The sequence below is a fragment of the Amphiura filiformis genome, chromosome 16 (genome assembly GCF_039555335.1).
Source record: "Amphiura filiformis chromosome 16, Afil_fr2py, whole genome shotgun sequence".
NCBI lineage: Eukaryota > Metazoa > Echinodermata > Ophiuroidea > Amphilepidida > Amphiuridae > Amphiura > Amphiura filiformis.
In genome coordinates, this window is record NC_092643.1 from 45,436,640 (window position 1) to 45,463,001 (window position 26,362).

The 26,362-nt window shown below is 36.8% G+C and overlaps 1 protein-coding gene across 2 annotated transcripts in view; it reads right to left on the bottom strand.

Annotated features, from left to right (window-relative positions):
* Positions 1-26,362, bottom strand: part of LOC140136080 (protein O-glucosyltransferase 2-like) — a 66,818-nt gene continuing 40,456 nt past the window's right edge. The window contains exons 4-10 of one of the 2 annotated variants that reach the window (XM_072157787.1): positions 21,172-21,249; positions 19,129-19,301; positions 18,247-18,484; positions 8,365-8,574; positions 4,231-4,320; positions 2,055-2,216; positions 1-851 (exon numbers count right to left, since the gene is read on the bottom strand). In XM_072157787.1, coding sequence (XP_072013888.1) covers positions 2,079-2,216; positions 4,231-4,320; positions 8,365-8,574; positions 18,247-18,484; positions 19,129-19,301; positions 21,172-21,249 — 927 coding nt within the window. In that variant the 3' untranslated portion in view covers positions 1-851; positions 2,055-2,078. The remainder of the gene's footprint in view (positions 852-2,054; positions 2,217-4,230; positions 4,321-8,364; positions 8,575-18,246; positions 18,485-19,128; positions 19,302-21,171; positions 21,250-26,362) is intronic. The other variant, XM_072157788.1, reaches the window with a different exon arrangement.

The following is a 26,362-nucleotide window of genomic DNA, read 5'->3' on the forward strand; positions in this document are numbered from 1 at the left end:
TTACAGTTACTATAGCATCGCATCGCGCTGCGATGTGGAGTCAGGATCGGGCTTAAGGCCTTTTGGCTAGACTGTTGAATTCAACATACACTCCCATAAAATTCAGTTCAACTGGAATAGCCCAGTCTGGTGAAAATTTACATGATGAAGTATATCAAAATACTCAAAAATATATGAATTGGTGACTGTAAAACTTGATGAGTTAGCACCATTCAACAAACATTATGGTAGGAAACTGAGCAGACAAGTGAATTTGAACAATATCCCTGAGTGTTTGATAACACCATGTTGACATTTTGTGAAATAATTATTGCTTATTTTACTTATACAAACTTTTGTGGTTTTATTTAGTATGTGCATGGTGATATTGACCAATCCACTTAAATCAGTTTTTCACTAAATTATATAGCTTAATATTTCAAATCTTCCCAATTTTTTCTCAGCATGAAGTTTACAGTACTCCGATATGTAATTCTATGACTCACTGATCTGCTCTCATCTACATACAACATCTTAGGGAACAAACAAAAAGATTGCTGAAACCAAATGTACAAATTACTGATTATGTTGACCAACACTTAGAGATTTACTTATAACCAGTACCCTCATAAGTCTTCATTGATATTTTTGCTTGTTCCCTTACACCTGCCTGATGCAATTATCATTTCTTACTACATTTATCAGTTTCAAACACACTAGTCTCACACACATGAATATCTAGCAGAAATATGGTGAACTTGAAGGTGTGTAACAAATTGTGGTGAGTACTTCTGTTACATTCTAATGACTGTGATGGAGTCTAGCTGTTGCAGTATATTCCCCGGGTCTATTCTTCAAAGTTCATCTCGTCTCTGTAGGAAAGGGAAAACATGTAAAAACAGTTGGTATTGTTAGAAAGTTGTGTAGAAATTTAAATATCTATTTGACCTGAAAAATCCAGAGAATGACTAGCTATTGAAAAAAATACTTTTATTCATCCTACTTCTAATTTAATCAGAGACTAAAGTTGTTGTCTTTTCATAACATCTGATTGAAACTGATCTTATAACTTGATGTATTCACATATCAAAGTTTATTTCTGATTGGTTGTTGATAACTTTGGCATATGCAATATCATCCAATGACAACATCTAATTCAAACTAATCCTGTGAACCAAGGCAACCTTTTATTACATGTTCTTTCTGATTGATTTTGGTAGCTTTATTTTTCATACTAACCCTGTGATCTGAGCCATCAACATATCACAGGTCCATCTTGATTGGTTGTTGATTACTTAGCTATGCATCAACACCAAAAATGACCCAATCATACGAGTCACACTAACCCCATGATGTGTCCACATATCACAGGTCCATTCTGATTGGTTGTTGATTAGTTAGCTATACATCAACATCCAATCACATGAATAACCCTGTGATCTGAGCCATCAACATATCACAGGTCCGTTATGATTGGTTGTTGATTACTTAGCTATGCATCAACATCCAATCATAGGAGCCATACTAAGGGGGCTGTCATTTATTTCGGAAGCGGGGGTCATGAATATACTGGGGTAATCATAGAATTTTTAGACCAAATATAGGGGGGTTATAATTTTTTAACACCCAAAATAGGGGGGGTTATAGAATTATTAAGGGCTGGCGCTACATGCACATTATTTTCATTTAACAATCAAAATGTGCGCACAATCTTTTGTTATATAATGCAAAATTTTTACGCATTCCTTGCGCCTTCTTTACACACGCGATCAAAATTTTAACGCACTCCGCACACTTTCGCCTTTGTTCCGGCAATAATTTGTCTTTGAGTCTGTGTAGGCGGAAGGGGGGGGGTTCATAATAATTTTCGACCCAAGATAGGGGGGATGGTCGTAAAAAACTTTTACCCTAGGGGAGTCATAAAAAAAATTATTCCGGTCACCGACATATTCGCGGAAGAAAATGACATCCCCCTAACCCTGTGATCTAAGCCATCCACTTATCACAGGTCTGTTCTGATTGGTTGTTGATTACTTAGCCATGCATCAACATCCAATCACAGGAGTCATACTAACCCTGTGATCTGAGCCATCCACATATCACAGGTCCGTTCTGATTGGTTGTTGATTACTTACAGAATCAGTTCGATGACATGTACAGCGTCTATCGGTAGGTTGTTCTACTAGCTCCATGCCGTCCCTCACTGTGGGTTGCCTTGTTTGTCTAGCTGCATATTCCTGAAAACAAAATGGTGGCAAAAGAAATATTTCATCAATATATGATATTTGCAAAAGACAAACAAACAAAACTTTAACAACACAAAGAACATGTAATAAGGGGTGCATTTTATCACAAACCTGTAAAAATGATATACATTTCAGATCTAATCCTGCTTAGGGGTAAATTTCATATATAACCTGTTTTGGGGTAAAGTCGAAACCACACTTAATTCCTGTTTAGGCGTGTTTTTTACAAACAATGGAAGAGGCCTATGCATCATACACTGGAACATAGAAATATTCAAAAATTACAAACTAGAGCACAAGATCAAATTAATGATGCTTAATTGTTTTTTACTCAAAAGGGCAAATCCTGTTGAGGGTATCTTTTGAAATATGATATTTGACCCCCCCCCCCCCCATCACAAAGAGTTGAACTAATGCGTTTAGAATGCTATCCCTAGATATTGACTGTCATTTTCTGTAAAAATGCACTATAGCTAAAATAATAGTTTCTCGATCATGAGAGCTCAATAGGCACGCAATGACAATTGCGTCAGTGTACAACACCTACCACACACGCTTTGGGTAGCGCTGCATTTCCTGTGCGTGCACAATCAATCGCGCTATTGTGTCATTCCACTAAACTTGCGACATTACGCAGTGCCCGCAGTACATTGATTCTCTCATGATCGAGAAACTATTATTTTAGCTCTACATGTATCCCACATTAAATGCTAATAGAATTTCTTCTTACAATAGTACATCATGGGATGTATGGGAAAATGTCTATACAGAATTACTCAGCACAAACGGGCTATTCCATTTGAAATCCAAACACCCCCCTGTAGAAGACATGACCTGAATTTCCCACAAATCTCAATATGGACTACCTGAACAGGTGATACCATTTGGAATTCACACTCTTTGTGTGGGAGATTAAGGTCATACCATAGGGGTGTATGGATTTCAACTGGAATAGCCCAATGCATGACAGATGCTGTCTAGTCATTTTATGTGACACACACTTCTAGCTGACCATCAAAGATCAAATTTAAATGATTTCGTCACCCAGAGAAGATATCTTACCCTTCCCAGAATCCTTTGCAACATGATATATTATCACAAACTGTATACGGAGGTATCCTGCGCCTTCTTGAGCCACTTCCGGTCCTGCTGGGACTCAAACCCATGACGCTGGGATAAGGCAAGCACGCTAGTGTATAGCACTTACCGACAGGGCATAACATTAACACACTTATTCCTCCGTGATGATATCACCTCATGCCACCAAATGACACTCCCATTACTTTGGACAGGTTCCCTTTATTTTCATTTTGAGAATAGACTGGTTAAACATGGGTCGATATTCAAGAAATAAACATATTTTGCAAGATCTAGATGGTCTCTGTTCATTGAGGTACATTATCATCACTAGTATTGACCCATGTTGCACTAGATAGCAAATTTATCAGGACAGGAAATTAAAATGGGAGAAATGCATTATGGGAAGTGTAAGTTATCTTCTCTGTCCTGGACCCTTACAACTAGCAAACTTTTATGAATGCAATAAGTCATCACCAGATTGTAAATAAAGCTGTAACCCGATATGAAAATATTGTGACCCGACTTGACAGATGCATATGAAATGCAGCAGACGACTGAATACAACTTGTGTTTCAATATGGAATATTATTTTTGGCAACTTGGGGCCCTAAATCAAAAATTCTGGAAATTTCACACATGAAAAAAAAAAAGATTTGTTAAGTTTGGTCTCAGATCTCACCATTTTCTATTGTAATATATTGTATAGACATTAGATCATTATGCTGCTTCCCCCTGAAAATAGATCTTTTTGCCCTCCTCATTTTTCCCTGAGAGCAGATGTTTTTACCCTACCCCATATTTCCAAAGAGCAGATCTTTTTGGCTTTATATGAAAAAAGATAATTGACCGGCCTACCTTTCTCTTCCAACCAAGGCCAAACATACACCCACCTTTTTTTGCTTGTGGTTAATAAAGATTTACTTACTTTGATAAGTTGATGATAATAGCAGAAGATTTTGTTGGCAAGTAAATTTTCCCTGACATAGGTCCTTGCATTCTCTGCTATAGTCTGTGCCTAAATCAAAACAAAATAATGACAAATACAATCAATTCAGTGCAATACTGGGCAAGGTGAGATCTGCATCAATTCACACTCCTGGGATACACATCAATGTGAATCAATGTGCATCAATGTGAACTTCTCTTGTGCTCACAGAGAGTATCAATGTAAAACATTGTAACACACTTACAACGAATGCACTCGACAGTTGCTATTATTGATGCGGGTCCCAGGAGTACACATTGATGTGCATTGATGTTGAGCTCACTTTCGTGTGGAGTCACACTGGCATATACAGAAATGCCACTCAGTTTCACTCAAACAACCTAAAATTGGTGAGAAAAACCTAAAAAAGCATGTGAATGCAGACCAAAAAGCTCCCAAATGGACTGAAAATAAATAAAAACATGGGAATTTGGACTCACAAAAAACTTGGAATTCAGGCTTAAACCTGAAAAGTGGCATCTCTGCTTATAACACACCTGGGTCCACTTCACTCAACTTTACGAAGCTCAGAGTTACGAAGGGTTAAGAGTTGAGTGAAATGGACCCCTGGGAGCACTTTTACTAGGCTAAACAAAAAACCAGTATGTCTCAAAAAGTTTGCAAATATTCTAAAATCCAATGCAGAATGTGCCCCCCCCCCATGACTCAAAACTCATTAAAAATATGCTTGAGATGTTCAAAACTGTCAAAACTTACGTTCTCATGAGATATCTTCACTACATATAATTAGAAAAGTTAATGACACAATTTTCCCCACAAACATGACAAATGGTTTTAATACATATTTTGACCTATATTTTTGTAAAAAATATAATTAGCCAATTTCTCCCAGACAAATGGGCACTGCAAAACGAATGCTCAGGGCAGCTTTGAGACATACTGGTTTTGTTGTTTAGCCTTAGGGAAGTGTTAATTAGGTCAAATGCAGTAGAACGGATCAACAGACACACAAGTGTAAATATTATGACAAACAAAAACAATACTGAAGTGTAAAATTTGCTTATATGCATAATCATGCCTGCACACGGTGGGGGTGGGCAAAGTATAAAAAGGACCCAAAAATCCCAATTTGCAAGCATAGCAAGCAAATAAAATCAGGATTTTTATGCATTGTTGGTGAAAAAAGGTTCAAACATTTGGGAAGATGGTACACGTTTTACTAAATTGCATGAGTCCCCCAAAAGAAAAAGATCCACTTTTTCAAAAACCACACCCCCATGCCTGTGCACAATTCTCACAACCCCTTACACTGGGCTATTCCAGCTGAAATCCATTCATCCCCTATGGAAGACATGACCTAATTTTCCACACAGGGGTGTAAATTTCAAATGGAGTCATCCATTCAGATAACCCCATTTGAAATTTGCATTCACTGTGTATGGATTTCAACTGGAATAGCCCATTTGATATACATTCAGCAGGCTATTAATAATCCGGAGGTAAAAAAAGCATTAAATGTGCACTTTGTAATATTGGCATCCTCTGGGTACATCAATCAATTACACCACAGGAGACAGGACTCTACCATGTTTGCATGCTATTTAAGTTGAGGAAACTACTGCACCTTTACATTGTTTCTCCATGTACTGTATAACCCCCCCACACACAATTTTTTTTTTGGTTGGAAAGAAAATGTCTGGTTAATGCAGTTGCAGTTTTGTCAATAGGTGCCTCACTCACACAGGTGTTTTTTGAACAATCGCAGTATAACTGCAATGTCTTTTTAAAAATCGGAAGAACAGTCATACTTGTGAATGAATTGCCTGAACCTTGAACGATACAGGCATTTGAGTCAGAGAAAACAAAACCGTAACTTTTTTCAAGTGTTCGTCATAAGAACACGATGCTGGATTGCTTGTGTATATTTTAATTTTTTATATACTCAATTTGGGTATGAGGGACACCGATTGATCCTATTCAAATATGCTTACCTACTAAAAGAAGTTGTTCTGAAATTCACAAACTTTGAAGCTGGGGAAGTTTCTCTCCCAAATGGGTAAACCCCAAAGTCAAATGACAAATGACATTATTTTCAAATAACATGTTTAGCAAATTCATAAAAACAAACAAATTATTAATTTCCTAGGATCAAACGGTTTCAGCTCCAAGCACTGAGTACAGCCTCAATTCCCTAAGCCATCAACACATTTGTTTCCACCACTCAATGGAGTATTACATAATGCTTAATGTTGAATGACTGAAAGGGGTTAGCCTACAGAAAACACAACACATTTCTCTAGGATGTAAGTATTTTTAGCGAGGAACTTATAAATCAGCGCTTGCATGAGACGACATCTTTGCTTTCCTGTCATATGCTAGATGGATTCCTACTTGAACCATTTATGAACCTTATGCAACTATACTGACTACTGAAGTAGCAATTCACATCAGAAAGGTGTCAGCTGGCGAGCTGGGATTTTTTTCCAGGGGGGGGGCAAGCCTGTATGGGGCGGGGGCCCAAACTAGGGGGGGCGGGGGCCCAAATAGACAATTTTGCCAGGCTTATTGATATAATACCATCATCGTATGGTATTGCATATTGTATGGATTCCAATATCTCTTTTTCCCTCCTCTCCCTCTCCCCCCTCTCTCTTCTCTCTCCCTCCTTTTTCATCTTTTTTCCTTGCACTAGGGGGTGGGGGCCCAAATAGGCAATTTTTGCCAGGGGGCGATCGCCCCCCCCCCCTGCCCCCCTGGCAGCTTCGCCACTGAAAGGTGTAATTATTCAGCCTTTGTTAAACTTTGGTTTCATTGGCCAATGTTTAAGTTCCTCACTACTGGATAAGAGGTAGTATATACTACATGTACACTGAAAACATTTGACGACTGAATACAACATAGTGTTAGGGTAATATCATGTTAGGATTAGGTTTGGGATTTGGGCACCCAGGATTGGGCATGAGATTGGGTTGTGGTAAGAGACTAGGTTTGGGTTTAGAATTTAGTGCAAGTTAAGAGTTGGGGTTTGAGATACATTTACAGCTAGGGCTAGGACTTGCATGATTAGAACTGTGTTGAAGGTTGGGTTAGCTTCAAGATTAGGGATAATGTTGGGTGGGGTTACATTATATTAGCAGAGGTATACCAACCAGTGGGGGGGGGCAAGAGGTAGGGAGCAAGGTGCCCCTGACTTAAAATACCAGGACAAAATTAGCCAATGAAAATGTGCATCTTCCTTTGGTCCAGTTTTAGGCAACAATTGTCCTCATTATGGACCTTTTTAGCATTAAAATTGTGCTTTACACAAATTTGTCCCAAAAACCCCCAGTCCGGTGGCCCACGGACACCCTATATGTCAGCAACTCAAAGTGCCCGGTATGACTGTTTTGCATGCATGGGGCATGATATCCTTCTACTTTCAATTTGTGCATCTACACTAAGCCAAAAAAGAAACTTATAATTTTTCACAAGGTCATATCTTAAACTCCTGTCTATCAAAATTAACCAAAATTACACACAGGATTACTTCAATACTCTACTCTAAACACATGCCACTAACTATGCAGTTGTCCAACTGACACAACAGCAAAATGCACTGATATGCAACACCTTCCTGGACCACATTCACAGCGCAACAGATTTCTTTGGCTGGGTTCCAATCATTCGCCTGTGAATGTGATCCCGGAAGCTGTTCCGTGTCAGTACATTTTACTGTTGTGTCAGTTGGACAACTGCTTGGTTACTGACATGTGTTTAGAGTAGAGTATTGAAGTAATCCTGTGTGTAATTTTTGTTCATGTACAGGAGAATAATTGGAACCCAGCCAAAGAAATATGTTGCGCTGTGAATGTGGTCCAGGAAGGTGTTGCATGTCAGTGCATTTTGCTGTTGTGTCAGTTGGACAACTGTTTGGTTACTGGCCATTGTTTAGAGTAGTGTTTTGAAGTAATCCTGTGTGCAATTTTTGTTCATTTTTATGGAGAGGATTTTAAGATCTGACATTGTGAAAAATTATAAGTTTCTTTTTTGGCTTAGTGTACATAACATTGAAGCTTAAATCCATAAAGTCTTATATATTTAAATCTTTGATTGATCTCGTGACCTTTGACCTACCTCTTCATCATGCTCCATTGCCCATACTAATCTCTCTTCAAGATCTGTGAGGTCTTTACTGAATGGAATATAATGTACCCATGGCTTTAGTTGGTTGTAGAAATGTTCATAGTAAATAGAATCATGTTTGAAGACGACGCTGTCAGCAGCCAAGAGATATGGTAAGCGGTACGCTGCTACGGTGCCATCAATGTTTATCTGGTATTTATACTGTGAAGGATGAAAAGAATAAGATTCATCATCATTAGTATTTTTTATTAATACTTGTGAAATGTTTACAGTTACCTATAGGAAAACCTGTTGAAAGTCAGGAAAGTCTTACTTTTTAACCAGGTCCCCCCCCCCACACACACACAAAGAAAAACTATAAAACTTGTTCTACGGGTGGGTGGACGGACCTTTCAAGAAGGGTTGGTTGTTTTTAAAAATCACTCGCTTTGATCGCAGTTTCCAGTCAAATTCTACTTTTGCCAAAAAAAGGCTGATTTTACAAGTATAAAGCAAAAAATATCCCAAATCATAACATCTGGGTCGATCGGGCACTTGGAATAGGGATTTTTGTTATCGCCTGCCTTATTCCGATTTTGCTTTAGTATTTCACCCTTGTGTTTTCTTTCTTTAAACAGTTATCAAAATTGTTCAATTTATTGGAATGCTACAAATATGCAGATGATGTCTATGAAATCAAATTCATTTGCCAAAAATTGATTGTGTGAAGGGTTTTCCTAGCCTACCACACATTATAACATGATCAGCTACAGATGTAGCTGGGTTGCCAAACCTGTGATTTGGTAGCCCAATTGGGTGACTTTTGTAGATTTTCCCCACAATATTTTACAATTTCCTGTCCCATAGAAACCAATGGTTAAGAAATAAATTGGGCGACTTCTCAACATTGGCTTCCGCATCTTACGGAAGTTTCCGGTCCCATAGAAACCAATGGTTAAGAAAAAAATTGGGTGACTTTTCGGTTATTTGACCCGTGATCCTGGCTGAAAATTTTTGGCAACCCTGGATGTAGCGTAAGTTCATAGGAGATGCATGGTAATATTATGATTTCAGATTTACAACTCATGAGTAGAGCTATGTTTCCCACAGCTATGACTTATAATGTGTCCTGTATTTCCTATCCCTGTACAGGGTGTCCCTAAAAGAACTGTGTCGTCGGGAATTTAATTTTTGTGTATTTTATAGCCACAACTAAACATAACTAAATAGTTGGTGTGGTTGAGAAATATATCAGCTATCACATAATTTTTGAATTTTAACAATTAACCGCCCTGTTGTTGAAATAACAGAACTTTACAAAACTACCTATTTCCAGTCCCTTCCACATAGTCAAATTTCTAACAATGAAAATAGATTCCTCATGCGCTGATGATGCGCAGTGATTATCACTCCGAATACAGATCATTGATTGATATTAGAATCCGTGGAAAGGATCGAAAATGAGGGAGTTTCATCAATTTCTTATATTTCAAGAATGGTGTGGTCAAATGTAAAAATTCAACCACACTAGTTATTTAGTTATGCTTAGTTGTGGCGTTAAAATACCCAAACAATTTAAGTTTCCGATGATGCAGTTCTTTCAGGGACACCCTGTAGAAGGTAACTAATATGCACAATCCAAAACTGCCAAGTTGCCACAGTCAATAAGAATCCAGATCTTACATTTCTGGTTTATACTATTATAATTGCCGCCTCATTTCCGTATTACTCTCATTTAATACTGAATTACAGCGTTCTCAAGAGGAAGATCATGTATTTAACTACTTAGGCTATATGACACACATAATCAAAGTCAGCAGCCAGCTGGGACAGAAGCTAGGAAAGCAAATGATGTTTATTGGAACAACATCCCTTTGAGAATATGAAAAACCTTATTATTTTCTACAAGAACTGGTTTACGCTTAATCTCAACTGAGATTCCACAAAATAATGATTAAAATTTGCGACAAATTTCAAGTTACCAACTGGAAACTAGTCCCTATCACACTTCAGTTGTAAATCCACTGATTGTGTTATGTCAGAGGTAATTTGACTGATTTTGTTATTGTGCCAACTTTTGTCTGCCAGTGCCTAGCAAACACTACAGTAACAGTAGAGTTTCTATAAAATCTGTCTTAGCCATAGAGCCCAACACTTACCCAGTCCATACAACGTACAATTCAACGATATTATGGTCATAGACTACATGTATTAAATACAGACTTTTTTTTTTTCAAGAGTCAAAGTCCTTGTGCTTTGTATGCTGTGAATTATTTCATAGTCATGATCAGGGGTAGCGTGAGCACAAAAAATCAATGGGTCCAATTTAATTTTTCTGGACCTTTTGGTACCTGCAAAACCAACATTTAAGGGGTCCAATGAGAATTTAAGGAGTCGACCTGTCCGAAATTCTAAACTTTGGAACTTGTCAAATATTCCAGTGAAATTATTAGTGTCGTTGGCCTATGGTGATTTGAAAGATTTACTGATCTTTTTATTTTTTTACTTTTGATTGACGATTCTTATACTGATTTACGCCTCCGTGCATCGTAAAACTAAGGAGTCCATACAGTTTTTATCGGACCCTTTGGTCACTTTCAACTTGTGATTTCAGGAGTTTAAAATGTCCCTGGATGCGCAAACTCCTTAAATGCGGCCCCTGTTCATGATAGATAGTTATAGATGTAGCTTAATATTAGATGCCTGCTGTTTAATTTTTGGACTTTGCTAGTTGTAAAGGAAGAAAAGAAAAGAATTAAGGATCCCTCCCTAAGTCTAACCTCCATAACAGGTCTAACTTGTTGTGTGCATACAGACCTTTGGGTCTATTATCTTTTTGGTACAATTACCTATTATACATGTACACGCCTTGCTAATGCTATCATATACGTATGCATGTACCTATAGTCTATCTACCTCGAGTCACTGGCACTAGCTTTGAAGTTCAGCATGTGCTGTGTTGGCTTAGCGTGGTTTCTTATGTACATATGTGGCACGTTGATCACGTGCATAAAAGTATGTACACGCACCAAGTAACGCTAAGCTAATGCAGAACACGCTGAACTTCAAAGCTACTGCCGGTGACTCGAGGTAGATATATGGACTATACTTATTTAGAAAGGTCACAAGTTCCCTTAATCATGGTACATGTGGCTAATGTTCATTTGTCTTGAACTTATCAGAACTTCTCAAAAAAAAAATGTATGTCTACACTTAAACTGCTCATGCTAAATAAATTTGTATTGGGAGAAATCACAATTAATTAATTTCTAATCACATCACATCCTTCCTTAAAATTGCTATATCGTTATACGGTGACGGGGAAAAAACATATCTAACGGCCCGATCGAATCAGAGTTTGCACTTTTGGGAGATTTTGTAGTTATTGCTAAAATCATGATAATGTAATTTTTTACAGATTTTTCAAACTATTGGTGATATTTTAGGGTCATTTTAGCCTCCAGAAAACAAAGAAAAAAACCAAAAAAACTGACTGAACCTGCTTGAAAAGTCTGTCCGCATGTTAAACGCCTAATGCATATATACAAAATTAACTTGAACTACTTATTCAGAAAGGTCACAATGTATATAGTTAATCATTTTTATTTCAATTTGTCTCATTACCTTATTTCTCAGCGACAGGCCCTAGCTATACACTTGCCAAGCCCATACTTCCTGTACATTATTGCTATCATAATAATGTATAGGCCTAAATGTTATGCAAAGTTAGCACAAACTACATTCAGAAAGGTCATGATGTAATTAAATTCCCTGAAATGGTTAATTATTCACTTTGTCTTAATGCATTATCAGAATTTCTCAGCAACATGCCCCTATAGCTACACTTTCCAGCCCATACTTCCTTTACTATTACTGTATCATTATATTATATTTATACCAAATTAGCTTGCACTACTTCTTGGGAGAGGTCACAATGTAAGCTTCTCAATCATGGTGCATTAACACAAATGTTTTTTTCCCCAAGTTAAGATAACACACCTCAGGGTAAGACCTTCCTTTCACATATTTTGAGTCTCTTAATAACTCTTAAAAAGAGTTAAAATAGTTAAAGGATGATTTTATTAACCGATACGCGGGCAAAACATGTTAGAAAAAAAATCATCTCATCAGCTTACCATACACCCCTATGGAAGACGTCTTGTTAATCTCCCACACAGGGGGTGTAGATTTTAAATGGAGTCTCCCATTCAGGTAATCCCATTTGAAATTCACACTCCCTGTGTGGGAGATTAAGTTCATATTCCATAGGGGGTGTATGGGTCACAAATGGAATAGCCCATATACACTGCAAAATTCCTGGCGACAGAGTGACTACATCGCACTGGAACTCTGAAGTCACTACCGCCGTCACTCCCGAATAACCTACCCTATGGTGGCCGACAGAGTCACTACAGGAGAGTGACTACATCGGAAACAAGGCAGTAGGGTACTATGCAGCAGTGTCATCACGTAGTGACTACAACTGCTAGCCTCCGATGTGTTACCTGCTCGATGCCGCGATCGGCGACTCATGATGTACACCACCGACTAGATTCCGACAGTGGTCCACATCTTGTAGTCACATCAAAGTGACTTCCGTAGCCAGTGCCCCATGCATCGCCTGCTCGGTGCCCAGTCGGCAAACTTCAAGGTGACTACGCTGCCAAAAGGTCGTTGACCGAACCCTGTTATGAGTTCGAACACTCTGGGGACGCGCGCGTATATCTAACAAATACGCGCTGATGATGACAATTTACGCGTATCATGCTTGTTTACTGCTTGTATACGCTCATGAATGGAAGGAGTTGGTTTTATAATTAATTGATTGATGCATGCTGTACAGTGGGTCTGTGGTTCTACTGCCGTCTTTGTTTTGTTTTGTTTTTATCGTGCTTTTGCATTCTTTATCATTTATATTTCAACTGTGAGACTTCCGATTCATTTTGTTTCATTTATTTATTGTTCTCTTTTATAATATTTTAATTCTTTTCGTGCCTGCTTAATAACCTCATCAACTGTGTGTTTTATTTGCAGTTCTTGTTCTTGGTTTATTTGTTTGTTTGTTTCACTTCAAACATTTTTATTTTGTTTATATGTTTGCTTGTTTTCCCACAAAACTTATATCATTGCTTTGTTTACTTCAGTGGTTAGATGACATGTTTTGCTATCAAATTATGCCTATTTTTTCATATTTTGCATGATAACGTTATATAGGCCTATTGAAACTTTTTTATATTTAAGACGAATTGTGTTTTTTAAAGTTTTAAAAGAGATATTAATTTTCAGCCGAAGTTCGCAAAGTATGCCTATTATTATTAGGCCTAGCATTTTCAATTTATACATTTTGATTTGCCAAAACTTTACTTATTTTGAAGCAAGAATTTTTCTGTTATATTTAAAATTGATTTATAGGCCTAGCATGCATTTTGTTTTACTTCTTGTCACTTTCCTGAAAGGTCTACTGCAAATTTATACTTTTACTGCCGTAAGTTTATGCAAAACTTTGGCTTGTGCTATTTTCTTTTCCCGTTTTTCAAAATGGTGTTTTTATAGGCCTATATTAGTTTGATTTGTTTTTCATGTTGATTTTTTTACGTTATCAAAGTAGGCCTATGCCTATAAATCGGTGTCACATCAATATAGGCCTGTTGCAATGTTTGTTTGAAATTGTCTTATTTTTTATCACGCAAATATTAATGCTTGTTATGAATTATTATTGTTATAATTATTTATTTATTTTACACATTTAATATTTTAATTCATCAATAGGCCTACATGCTTCTTATAATATTCCTACTTTTAACTTCTTTATTTGCATTTTTTTTTGAAAAAGTTGTTTTCTTTTGAAGTGTTTCATTTATTTCTTAACTTTTTATTTATTTATGGCATGTTTTGCAATCAAATTAGGCCTATTTTTCATATTTTTGCATGATAACGTTATAGGCCTATTGCCAATTTTTTTTATTTAAAATAAATTGTGTTAAAAGCGATATTAATTTTATTTTCAGCCGAAGTTCGCAAAGTAGGCCTATGCCTATTATAGGCCTAGCATTTTCAATTTATACATTTTGATTTGCCAAAGCTTCACTTATGTTGAAGCAAGAATTTTTCTGTTAATTGATTTATAGGCCTAGCATGCATTTTGTTTTATTTCTTGTCACTTTCCTGAATATAGGCCTACTACAATTTATACTTTTACTGCCGTAAGTTTATGCAAAACTTTGGCTTGTGCTATTTTCTTTTTCCGTTTTTCAAAATGGTGTTTTTTATAGGCCTATTAGTTTGATTTCTTTTTCATGTTGATTTTTTTACGTTATCAAATTATGCCTATAAATCGGGAATTTTTTATTTGTATTTTGTTGCTATTGTAAATCGACTGGCATGACTCGTGAGGTAAACTTTTGTTTGCTGTGTATTTTTGTAAACTTGATGCGTGCACTTTTTAAAAATAGCTACGGTAACTTGTTTTTGTTGCTTGAGTTTGATATTCACTTAAATATATTTCACTAAATTTTGTTTTTATTTATTCACATCAATATAGGCCTATTGCAGTGTTTGTTTGAAACTATGTCTTATTTTTTATCACGCAAATATTAATGCTTGTTATAAATTATTATTGTTATAATTATTATTATTAATTTATTTTACACATTTAATATTTTAATTCATCAATAGGCCTACATGCTTCTTATAATATTCCTACTTTTAACTTCTTTAATTGCAATTTTCCTCAAGTTGTTTTCTTTCAAGTGTTTCTTTGTTTCTTCCATTCTTTGCATGTTTATTGGTTTCTTCATGTTTATTTATTTCTTATTTTTTTATTTATTTAGTTATTCAAATAACTTGACCACCAATTAATAAAAATGTAGGGCCTATCTTATTCATCATGTTAGTTTATTGAATTATACTTTGTTTACTTATCATGTTTATTTCTTTTTCTAACAAATTTATTTTATTCATCTAATATTTCCCTTATTTTTAAAGTGCAGTTTGTAATGTCCCCCTCCCTAATCCCTTAAAAAAGCAAGAAATAAAGAATATTAATTGAATAAATCAAGAGAATATAAAAAATATGGCAATAAAAGCGAAACCGGCAACCCAAAACCCGGTACTGAGCACCCAGGCACAGTCGGCGTAGTCACACGGTGTGACTCTCCTGCGAAGTCACCAGCGCTGTGAAAGTCACTATATAGAAACCTAGGAGGCTGGCTACCCGGCTATTTCGGACCGGCGATATGGAAAACCGAGGTGTAGTTTCCGATGGAGTGACATTGTGATGACATCGGCGTCACACAGATGAGAATCTTGCAGTGTAGTTCTACATGGGTGTTATTTATACTCTTTTGAATTACATCCTTTGTATAAAAAATATTGAGTTTGACTTGTGAAATATGGTAATTATTATTAAAAGACCCATTCAGTGATCTCAGCGCAAGTGTAAAAAAATTAAAATTGTTTATAAATTGCTTAAAAGTGAAGGATAAGTCATTCAAATTGTCATTTGGTATTTTTGAAATGATAAATTTGGCAAAAAAACGAAGAAAACCGCAGTACTGACGAAGTTGTAGCCCCATTCAAATACAGTATAGCTAATTTAGATTACAGATTTGTGTATTATGTCTTATTTTGTCTTAAATGAACGGCTTTCGGCTGAACCACTCGCAGGCTATGTTAGCACATCTATGACAATAACAAAGGTACCAAAATCTGAATTTTGATGATTTTTACGATCGTCCGGATGAGCAAATCACTGAATGGGCCTTTTAAGTGCTCCTTCAGATGAAAGGCCAAAGATGCATATTAGTTGAACAGGCCTGGAGAAATGTGAAATCTGGGAATTATGGGAAATTTGCTTTCTCGGCATGTAATTTTCCTTAAAATCTAGGGAAATCAACATATTTTCCAGTCCTGTTAATTTCAAATACAGTATTCTTTGGGAAATTAAAAGTTAATTATATTACCCTAATAATGCAGGTCTTATGGTGTTTTGTTTTTTTGTTTGATACTTAAACAATGTGACAACATCTGGTCACAAATCAAATGTAATAACCATCAAGAACCCCGCCCTCCTTAAACTAGCCGGAATCTTGTACCTTGTTCCAATATGACTTGCTTCCATCAAATACATAGTTTATATTATTTTATTTATATTTATGTCATTTTTACATGACTTAAGTTCCTACAAACTTCTATCTATAAGATGCATAGGTCACTTTTAACACCTCTAATACATCAGGGAAAATTGCTGATGACTAGACATTGATATTCCCAGAAGTATCCCCTTAAAGAACCAGACATCTTGACATCAATCTGAAACTTGAATTCAAGATCTCAAACAGCGTATTTGATGTTCATTGATGCAAATATAAAAACCTGTCAGCAAAGGCTGCCTTGTTGCAAAATGGCTGTAGCATGCATCATTGTCCGATTTAATTTACTGGTATTCTGGTTTGCCATGCGCGCCCTGTATTCCTATATGGTACAATTCTGGTATACCCTGTTTTGGGTTAGGGTTAGGGCCAGGGTTATATACTTGTGCGCAAGGTATACCAGAATTATTCCGTACAAATTATCATACGGGATGTGCTGTATACATACATTTTCAGTCTTTTGGTATATTAATGACCCCTTTTTTTCAGCCAATTTTGCGGTACAGATGGGTCATTGTTTCAAAATAGCTAAATTTTGACTACCTGCAGCCCAAATTTTTGAATTATGTTCTCAAAATGTTGGGAAGTTCTTACATTTGGCCGAAAAGTTTGATTCTTGGTATGTCGATAGATAAAACTTTCTCTAAAAATTGGTATATTGATTGGTCACCTTCTCATTTCTCAGCACCTTACCAAACCAAACTTGAGAAAAGAAAGGACACTCCCAACAAATCAAGTGTACAATTTTTCTCTTAGCATTATTCTTATTCTGTGCCCCAATACAACGACTGTAATTAAGGCATGTTTTGTCTGTTTGTTTTTATCAGGGGGAACACTGTTTACATATCAAACAGCAGCTCCAACCAATCTGACCTTCTCTCACCCACCCTTTGACAGGATAATTTTTTGAGGAAATCACCAATTCCCGTATGCACTCACTTCAGAGAAGTACTACAGGTTTACTGTGCCAAGAATAGACTCAAAGGAGGAGACACCCAAACTCTATACACACTCAAGACTCTATATTCTTGGTTATACATGGGGAAGTGTTTCAAATACTCTCAATGTACAGTTATTATATAGAAGGACCATTCAAATCATGAACTGCACATGATGGAGGACATGTACAGCAATGCTCTCAGAATATCTCCATTGTAGGAGTCGGCAAATTATAATAAAGGCCGGATATGCCTTACTATTATTGCATATTGCTGGAAATCATGAGACTTGGGTTCTTAACCTGTAGATAAAAATGGCTGGGTAAATGATTGATAAAAGTATTCTAGCAGTAAAAACTTGGTAATCTAAATCAGCCAATCATTAGCTGGGAGCTGCAATCAAAAGTTTGCTACATGTGGCAAAATAATTTGAAGGCACTCAAAATTTCCATGAACAAAAATCACCCATGGTGGTGTCCATGTTCTCCCAATCTACATCAATGAGTACACATCAATGTCAGTCCCCAGTCCCAGCTAATGCTCAATGATTTGGTCTACACACCTGCACTCTTAGCAAAAAAAGGTGCAAATTAGAACCTTTTTGTCCTAGGCAGCACCCTCAGGAAAAGGAGTTCTCCAAGAGTTCTTTATATGTTCAAGAACTCAAAAAGTTCCTTAGAGAACCAATAGGGGTTCTAACGACCCCTTTAGACCCCTTAATGTTTCTTTGAAGACCTTTTAAAGGTGTTCAAAGAGCCTTTGTAGCACCCTTTTTTTCTAAGAGTGTGCTATAAAATGAAACCTACCTTAAAGAAATCAAAGAATGATATATGTTTAACTTTTGGTCCATAAAGTTCATCATCTTGTTTAAAGAAGAAGAAATTTGTAAGTGCAGCATCTATAAGTTCTGGTTTCTTTTTGGATAATTTCACAAGATCTAGTCTCTCTTGTCTGCTGTCTCTTCCTCGCCAGAAACCTTGCTCTGTTTTATTTTCCCACTTTGGTCCTGTGTTGGCTTGAACTGATAACAGGTCTAAGCTGACTCTGAAAGAAACAAAAGATAAATGTTATGGACAACAGGGAGTGTGAATTTCAAATGGGGTTACCTGAATTGGTGATTCGATTTGATATCTACACCCCCTGTGTGGGATAATAAGGTTATGTCTTCCATAGGGGATGAGTGGATTTCAACTGGAATAGCCCATTTCATGTCTCCTCTGTACCAAAATAAAATTGTTTACAGCCTGCTATGTCGAAAATGAAATAAGCTAACCTTCCACATATTGGGTATACATGTAGTGTGACATCAAAATTTATTGTTGCCAAGGTCAACTGTTTCACACTTTCTGTGTTTGGAACCATGATCAACATGATTACAACACAAAGTCATTAGGTTGCTAACAAACAGATGTGCAAACCAAGAATGAACCAGTATCTAAGGTATAACATTCACTACAGTCGTGTCTCATCTCAAGTTGAGAATAACGTTATGTTGGATTTCCCAGTGGCAGATTCGATTCGAGCATACTAATCTAATCCTGCAGGGTGTTTACATATGTATGTAGGATCATGGTTTGTAAATGTATTAATTCGAATATGCCACTTTGAAATCTAACATAGGGTTACTCTCAACTTAGAGATGAGACACACAATAGGCATGACATTTTTTTGCAGAAACCCAACCTCACCTTCCCATTGTTTCTAATGTTGATTCTGTGACATCATATGTTGGCATGACGATATCCCGCGTCTCGTCTGATCCACACCATGATAGAATTGGTAGAGGGCTATCGGTAGCGGCTCTTTTTTCTAACGGCCAATCACCAAGATTTATGAAAAATTCTGCATCTGGTAAACGAACCTGTAGAAGCAATCAAAACAATGAACTTCAATGAATTATTTATTTTAATCTACTTGGTTTGTATCATTAATTATTATTGATAGCATAATGCACATTCCCAATATTTCTCTAAAGTCAATTTCCTAATTCTGCAGAGTTCTGTGCTGTGCAGCCAGCGGATATGAGCGTGAATGATGAACCCAACCCCCATCCGTACCACTGACCCATGTTGCAAATTATATATCCAGATCGGTCGAGAAACCTGCCCGACCAATACATGCTCACAAAGTCTGTGAGGGCCAAAAACTTTGGCTAATTAAATATTGACGCAAACACCAAGGAAAAGATATGGTAACATTTCTCTGATATTGCCTTCTCAGACAATGTTTGTACAAATGTATCAAGGTTTGGTTTATATCAAATACATTCTTCATCAACATTACTAACCAAACTTTGCCCAGGAAAAATTAAATGTTTGTCTCTCACACTTGTATGCATAGCATGAAATCATGGGACAGAAATGTCACCCCTTATATCAAGTCTTGGAATCTCCTTTATAGAACCCATACCATTACTCTTGTGTGTCAGATTTTTTTGTCTCAATATTTGAGTGCAAATACCACTAGGTCATGCTCCCACCCAATGCTTGTATTCCTAACTGAAATCAGGTTATTCCGATCCTCCTACAAGTCAAGCTGGAAACCACCTAAATTTGCACCATACATCTTCAATTCAATAAATGACAATATTTTGACTACTGAAAGTAAACCATAATCATGTGTTAGTCTTCCTAAACCACAAATAGCACCAATATCCTGCTGTTAAATCTGGTTTTGATTGGAATCAGAACATAGAAACAATTATTATCATCTGCTAAAGTAATTTCCCAGCATCCTCTCTGACTTCCTATACAATGAGACTCTTTATGATAGTCTGTCAAATATGGGATGGTTCAAGAGTGGCACAAACTCCTTTGGATGGAAAGTTGTGTACTACCATAGGAACTTTATGTTGATTTTTATCAATGATAGTCTGCAAGATACTTGCTGCATGGCGAAATGAAAGAAAGTGATGTTTGTTATTTTAATGCATAGCTACCAACATCGATAATGTCATTTGAGAAAATGTGCACCTACATTCAACAGCTATTCATACACTCCGATATCAAAGCAGCCAATCAGAAAATCGGTTAGAAAAGTATGTGGAGTCACAGAGTGCATTGATTGTGTAATGGTACTTTGTGAACTACGTTCAGTGCTTTCACATGCGTTTGTGTTGCGTAGAATCGAGTCATTTTTTCGTGTGGATTGATGCATTTATATTTGGTTCTATTTTCCAACATATTTGGTGATAATTTTGTTATAAAAACAGCAGAAATCATGTTTTTTCCCCTCGTGTATGAAATGAATGTGTATCACTCCTTGCTTGAGATGTTGATGCGTTTAATACACTCCCCCTTCAGGGCTCGTGCATTAGACACATCAACATCTCAGTACACGTGCATTATTTTGTACAATTTCACTCCTAACAAATGATACACATTTATTACCTATAAATACAGTATGTACAAGTTCTTCAAACCAATTATGACATTATTCTGAACCGTAAATGTTAAGCTGTATGGGTGGATGCTTGTAGGTGATTCAATATTGATATTCGCAATCAAATTTGATTCCCCAAATTTGTTTCACATAATTGTTACATATTTAATTTTAATGAGAATCCATGACACTACATTATAACTGACACCTGTCCGTTATATGGCTCCTTTATTCAACTATGGATCATATTCTGATCCATAACCTCCTCTCTATCTCATCAAAGAGCAACCCAAAAATGTGACTTATGTAACTCTACTTAGGACATACATGTAGTGCTTCCTAAAGCTTACCTTTCTTGCTAGTGATGTGAGGAATGCATCTGAAAACATCTTAAAACCTACATGTTCCCCATGTGTTTTTCTGTAAATCTGTAACAGAACAAAAGAAAGTGATATGTGGTTAAAATTAGTTGTTTACTTGTTTACCTATTATTTCCAAGCCAATTCAAAAATACTTGTTTAGGGTGCTTTCTCAGCTACAAACACAGAATTAGTGAAGGCGAACCAGGACTCGATCACCAAATTGATACAGGCATGGAGCAAAAGTTGTGGGTATTCATACACACGCGACATGGACAATATGCGCATTTGAGAGACGCGCACCGTAGGCAAGGACACAAATACCCCCAATTTTCTCCCCATAGCTGATGGTGCTATTGTATGAGGCAGTATAGAGAGTCCTGGTTCTCCTTCTCTAATTTTGTGGACACAAATGATGCAATCAACTGCCCACATTGTAGTCAGATGAGTAAGACCCATTTTCTTCTTAGTTACCCGACTATACTCAGACTCTGATCGCACAAGAAAGATTAACCGCGTAAGTCCACTATCGCTAGCCACCATACCCTGAAAAACATTCTGTATCCTTGCCCTTTGGCATCACAAACCCTAGCTCCGCCCCTGGAAAGCATTCATTCATTTCTTTGTTCATTCATTTATTCATTTGACACCATTTACTGGAAATCACTATGGACCACAATGGCCTCATCCCAATGGCATAGTTCAAAAACCTCAATTAAACATTCTTAGTGTAAAAAGTGACCTCAAGTTGCAGAGTATGAGTTTTTGTACCAAAATTTTTTTTAAAGGTCATTCAATGAATGTACAAATGTGACTCCTCGCCACAACTGAGCCCGGATGTCGCCAGTGCCACTATTGAGATATGCTCCATCGAACTTAACAATAAACAATAGGAAAGAAAGGATTTATTGACTGTTTTATTGATTTTTCACTACTTAAATGTCAAGTACTATAGACATGATATACATCATTTTAAAGCTAATTTCAAGCAGAATATTTTGGTTGAATATCTCTAAAATGATGATTGGCGACATCCGGGCTCAGTTGTGGCGAGGAGTCACAAATGTATTGGGATTAAAGAACTGTGCCCTGACAGATGAACATGTTGTGGATCCTAGTGAATTAAGACACTGTCACGTAAAGTGGACCATTTTGTCATTTCCACACAATAAATCTTGGCACTTACAAATAAACCTTGCCTATATTTATGGGAAACTATGGTTTTGATCAAACTCAACATGTACAGTCAATAAACTGTAAGAGAATAGTTCACATAACTAACTAAACAAATCAAGATGGTTATTTCATGAGTTTTTCTGACGATGAAAGCATAGTACTCGCGCATTGCTGAACTTCTTACCAGCAACTGGCGCACACTCCGCGCAGTTGTTAGTTTGACACGCCCGTATACGGCAATAATTGCCGGACAAGAATTTGTCAGAAATTCCAGTTAGAAACAAGTGCGTACTGCACGCATGGATTATACAAGTAAGTAACTTTCCCCACATTTTCAATATTGCAATAAAATTCTGATACATAATGTGTAATATCCCAGTCATTCCTGTATAAATCACTCAATGTGTGTTTGAAATAAATGATCTAGAATGTTGCTGGGAATTTTGTCTGGATGTTATCACCAGCCATAAACTAGCATTAAATGGAATAATGTGTGAATTTATGTTCATGTAACACAAACCATTTAACTACCAGCAGAGGTAATAAATTGTTCCTCAAAAAACACATACCATCAATACATAACAGGGTTGTGGTAAGTGCTACATATTATTTGATAAATAAATGAAAGTCATTTTTAGGGGTATCATAGGGTCCTTTTCAGGGCATCACCGGGGGGCATCATAGCCCCGGGGGGCATCATAGCCCCGGGGGGTCACTCCCATTGTGGCCTGTACACCATCCGCAATAATCAACTTTTGAAAAGTACCCTAAACAAGGATTTAACCCTTGGCTAAAACGATACCATAAACAGGTAACATGCGCCTGTTTTCACACCCTAAACAGGGATTTTATTCCTTGCATCAAATTTCATCCCCTAAATTTCATTTCCGCGTATTAGCAATTGCAATTTTGCTACCTTTTTTCTAATTTTTCATGTTTTTGACACCCTAAACACGATACGTGCCTACCCACGAAAAACTACCCTTTTTACGCGTTTTTATTAATGTGGATGGTGTACAGGCCTTGAATGGGAGTGACCCCCCGGATCATAGTTATGTTCAGCACATCATAATCATTAAAATTCTACACTATTTACAGAACAGACCAAAATAATATGAAGCCCAATGAACAAAACTTAACTATAGTTTGTTTGGCTTATGATTGGCAAAAACCATTCGGTTTTTGTTACTGTGCGCATCAATAAAGTCCCAACTTACCCCCGCCTTAATTCACATAAGCGTGTGAGTCACATATTATGCAATGTGGAACTAGTGTACATAACATGCTCAATCTGAGGCTTTGACGGACGTGTTGATATATTTACAAGTACAGTATGCGTATTGTTATAGAGGGACATACTACAGGCTGTATGCATTGTAATGAAAGCCTGGGTTCGGAACAGTAACCTCAGATTGTGCACTGTCTAGCGTTAAGTGCTGCGCCCAACTGCGTGCAGTCATTCCTTATCAATACACATTGTTCCATAAGAAATAGAATTTATCGTAGGGAGGCTATCCTCCTACGATACTTGAATTTGTACGTGGCCACGAGCTTACTTCATTTTCAGTGAAATAGTGTGAGTGCTTGGGTACATGGTATTAGGTTTCGATAAATTGTGGTGTAGTAATTAATGGATATTGAATTGTTTTTTCAATTGCGATTTGTGTAGTGGAGCGTGACAGGGTAGAAAAATGTGTTTTGGGAGGAGTTGATGATTTAATGAATGTGGTGTTAATGAATGTTTGGACTGGTTTTGTGGAGTTTCAAGGGTTAATATTAATTGGAATTTGCAGTGGGAATTGGTAAGTTTGTTTAGTTGAACTTGGCCAAATTGTTTGTTTTCAGTTGATGGAGATTAATGGAGAGAGTATTAACATATGGATTGATAAGGTTGTGAATGCACAATGATCCCTAGGGAGTAGTGAAAGGTGTTTACTAGAAGTGAAATACCAGTAGGGATTTTAGGAGTTGTAAGTGCAGTAAGTAATGTGATATTGATTGAATGGACTTGAACCAAGTTCAAGGTTGTAGGAAGTTGTAACCAAATAATTTAGTTACTTTGAACTCAGAAAGTTTTGTAGATGACTTGTGTGATAGCTGCTGTAAGGTGAGTGGGTGCTGTTTGTGTTATTCTTAATTGTGCGTAATATGGGACGTTTGTTTTAAAGGAGCTGTTATATTAGTGGCAGGATTGGTGTGGCTGTTTTGTAATGAAGGGAGTGGTGTTCACACTAGCTAAGGGGTGTTCAGTTGTAAGTATGCGAAGGTACTTTCACACTAGCTGTATTGCGAGAGGGGTATTTAACTCGAGTAAACTGGGTATTTATACCTCGAGTAAAGTGCCCAGTTGTTGTAAGCGTGTGGTACTGTTGGCATACCCCATTGACTCATTACAAAACGTTTGTTTAAGAGCTTTAAAGACAGATATTACTAGTACTTGAGGAATATGTCACTAACCATTTGCTTGCCTCATCAGGGTATAGATAGTACCCGGAGATAGTAAACCTTAGAGGAGAAGGCCCTGTAAGAATGGGTGACCATTGGGAGAGTCTGTTTAATATTCAGTAGTAACACTAACATCAATCCCCATCGCACCAGTTCTTTTGCCCAATATTTCTGTACAATAATTGAATGACCTTTGAATGTGCTAGGTACAAAAACTCATATTCCAAAAGATGAGGTCAAATTTGAGCAATGATTGGTATTATGCTGGTGACGATAGCCTTTACGGAGATGGTGTCACTGTACATACCCACAGATTATAGGGACTGTGGTATTTATGAATATGAACTTGACCAGGTCAGTGACTTTCTCTGTCAAAGCGTATTGTTTCAGCGAAGGGAGATATCTGAACAAAATGATCATAGTGCAATTATCTTGATTGTATCAAACAGTCAAAAGTCTTTTTGAAACCAGTTTTATGATGTAAGTTGATGTAACAACTTAACCTTTGTTTGAGATAAAGAGGTATTGCAACAATGTTAATATGTCTTCACATCCGAACTGGATAATATTTTGATGGATTTGGACAGATTTGTTGGGTGATTTGTGTTTGTAATTTTTGCTATTCGTGATGTGTATTTTGAGTTGTGTTGGTGGAAAAGGTAAGCTTCTGAACCAAGTTTGAACTGATGAATGCCAATGGAACATGTAGTATGAATTGAGGGAATCATTCTAAAAATTGTCAATTGATCAGAATTTTCAGCAGTAGGCCTATTGATCAGAATGAAATGGGGGAAATGATAAGTACAATCAAGATCGCTAGTTCTTGTTGACAGAACGAACTCATAAGAGTCATAAGTTCTGAATATTGGGGAAAATATCTCAGGTTTGGGCATATAGCCAAAAAAAAAATGGTATTTATAAACAAGCAACAAGTTAATAATAGGTCATCACTGGAGTGATTGGTTTCTGGCCCCAAGTAAACCATATAATAACAAAGCTATTGCGGCACTTTTCGACTGCCCATCTATATGCTTGTTCAGACGATCGCTTGTAAAGTCGCTTGTAACTACGTTCAAATGTAAACGTGCATGTAGTGCCCGTCTATGTGTGTTGCTTATCTTCGAGTTTCGAGTCTCGAGTCAAATTTTCGAGTCTCGAGTTTGAGTCTCGAGTTTTATACTTGAGTTTGAGTCTTATTTTTCGAGTTTCGAGTCTCATATTTCGAGTTTGAGTTAAATTTTTCGAGTTTGAGTCTTATATTTCGAGTTTGAGTCTTGTATTTCGAGTTTCGAGTCTTGTATTTCGAGTTTGAGTCTTATATTTCGAGTTTGAGTCTCATATTTCGAGTTTTGAGCCTCATATTTCGAGTTTCGAGTCTTATATTTCGAGTTTCGAGTATCGACAGTCAAATTTCGAGTTTCAAGTTTATAATATCGAGTTTCGAGTCTCAAATTTCGAATATCGAGTGTCAAATTTTCAGGTTTTGACTTTATAATATCGAGTTTCAAGTAATAAAAAAAAGTATTTAAACAAACAAAACAAGCAATCACAAAACATTCAC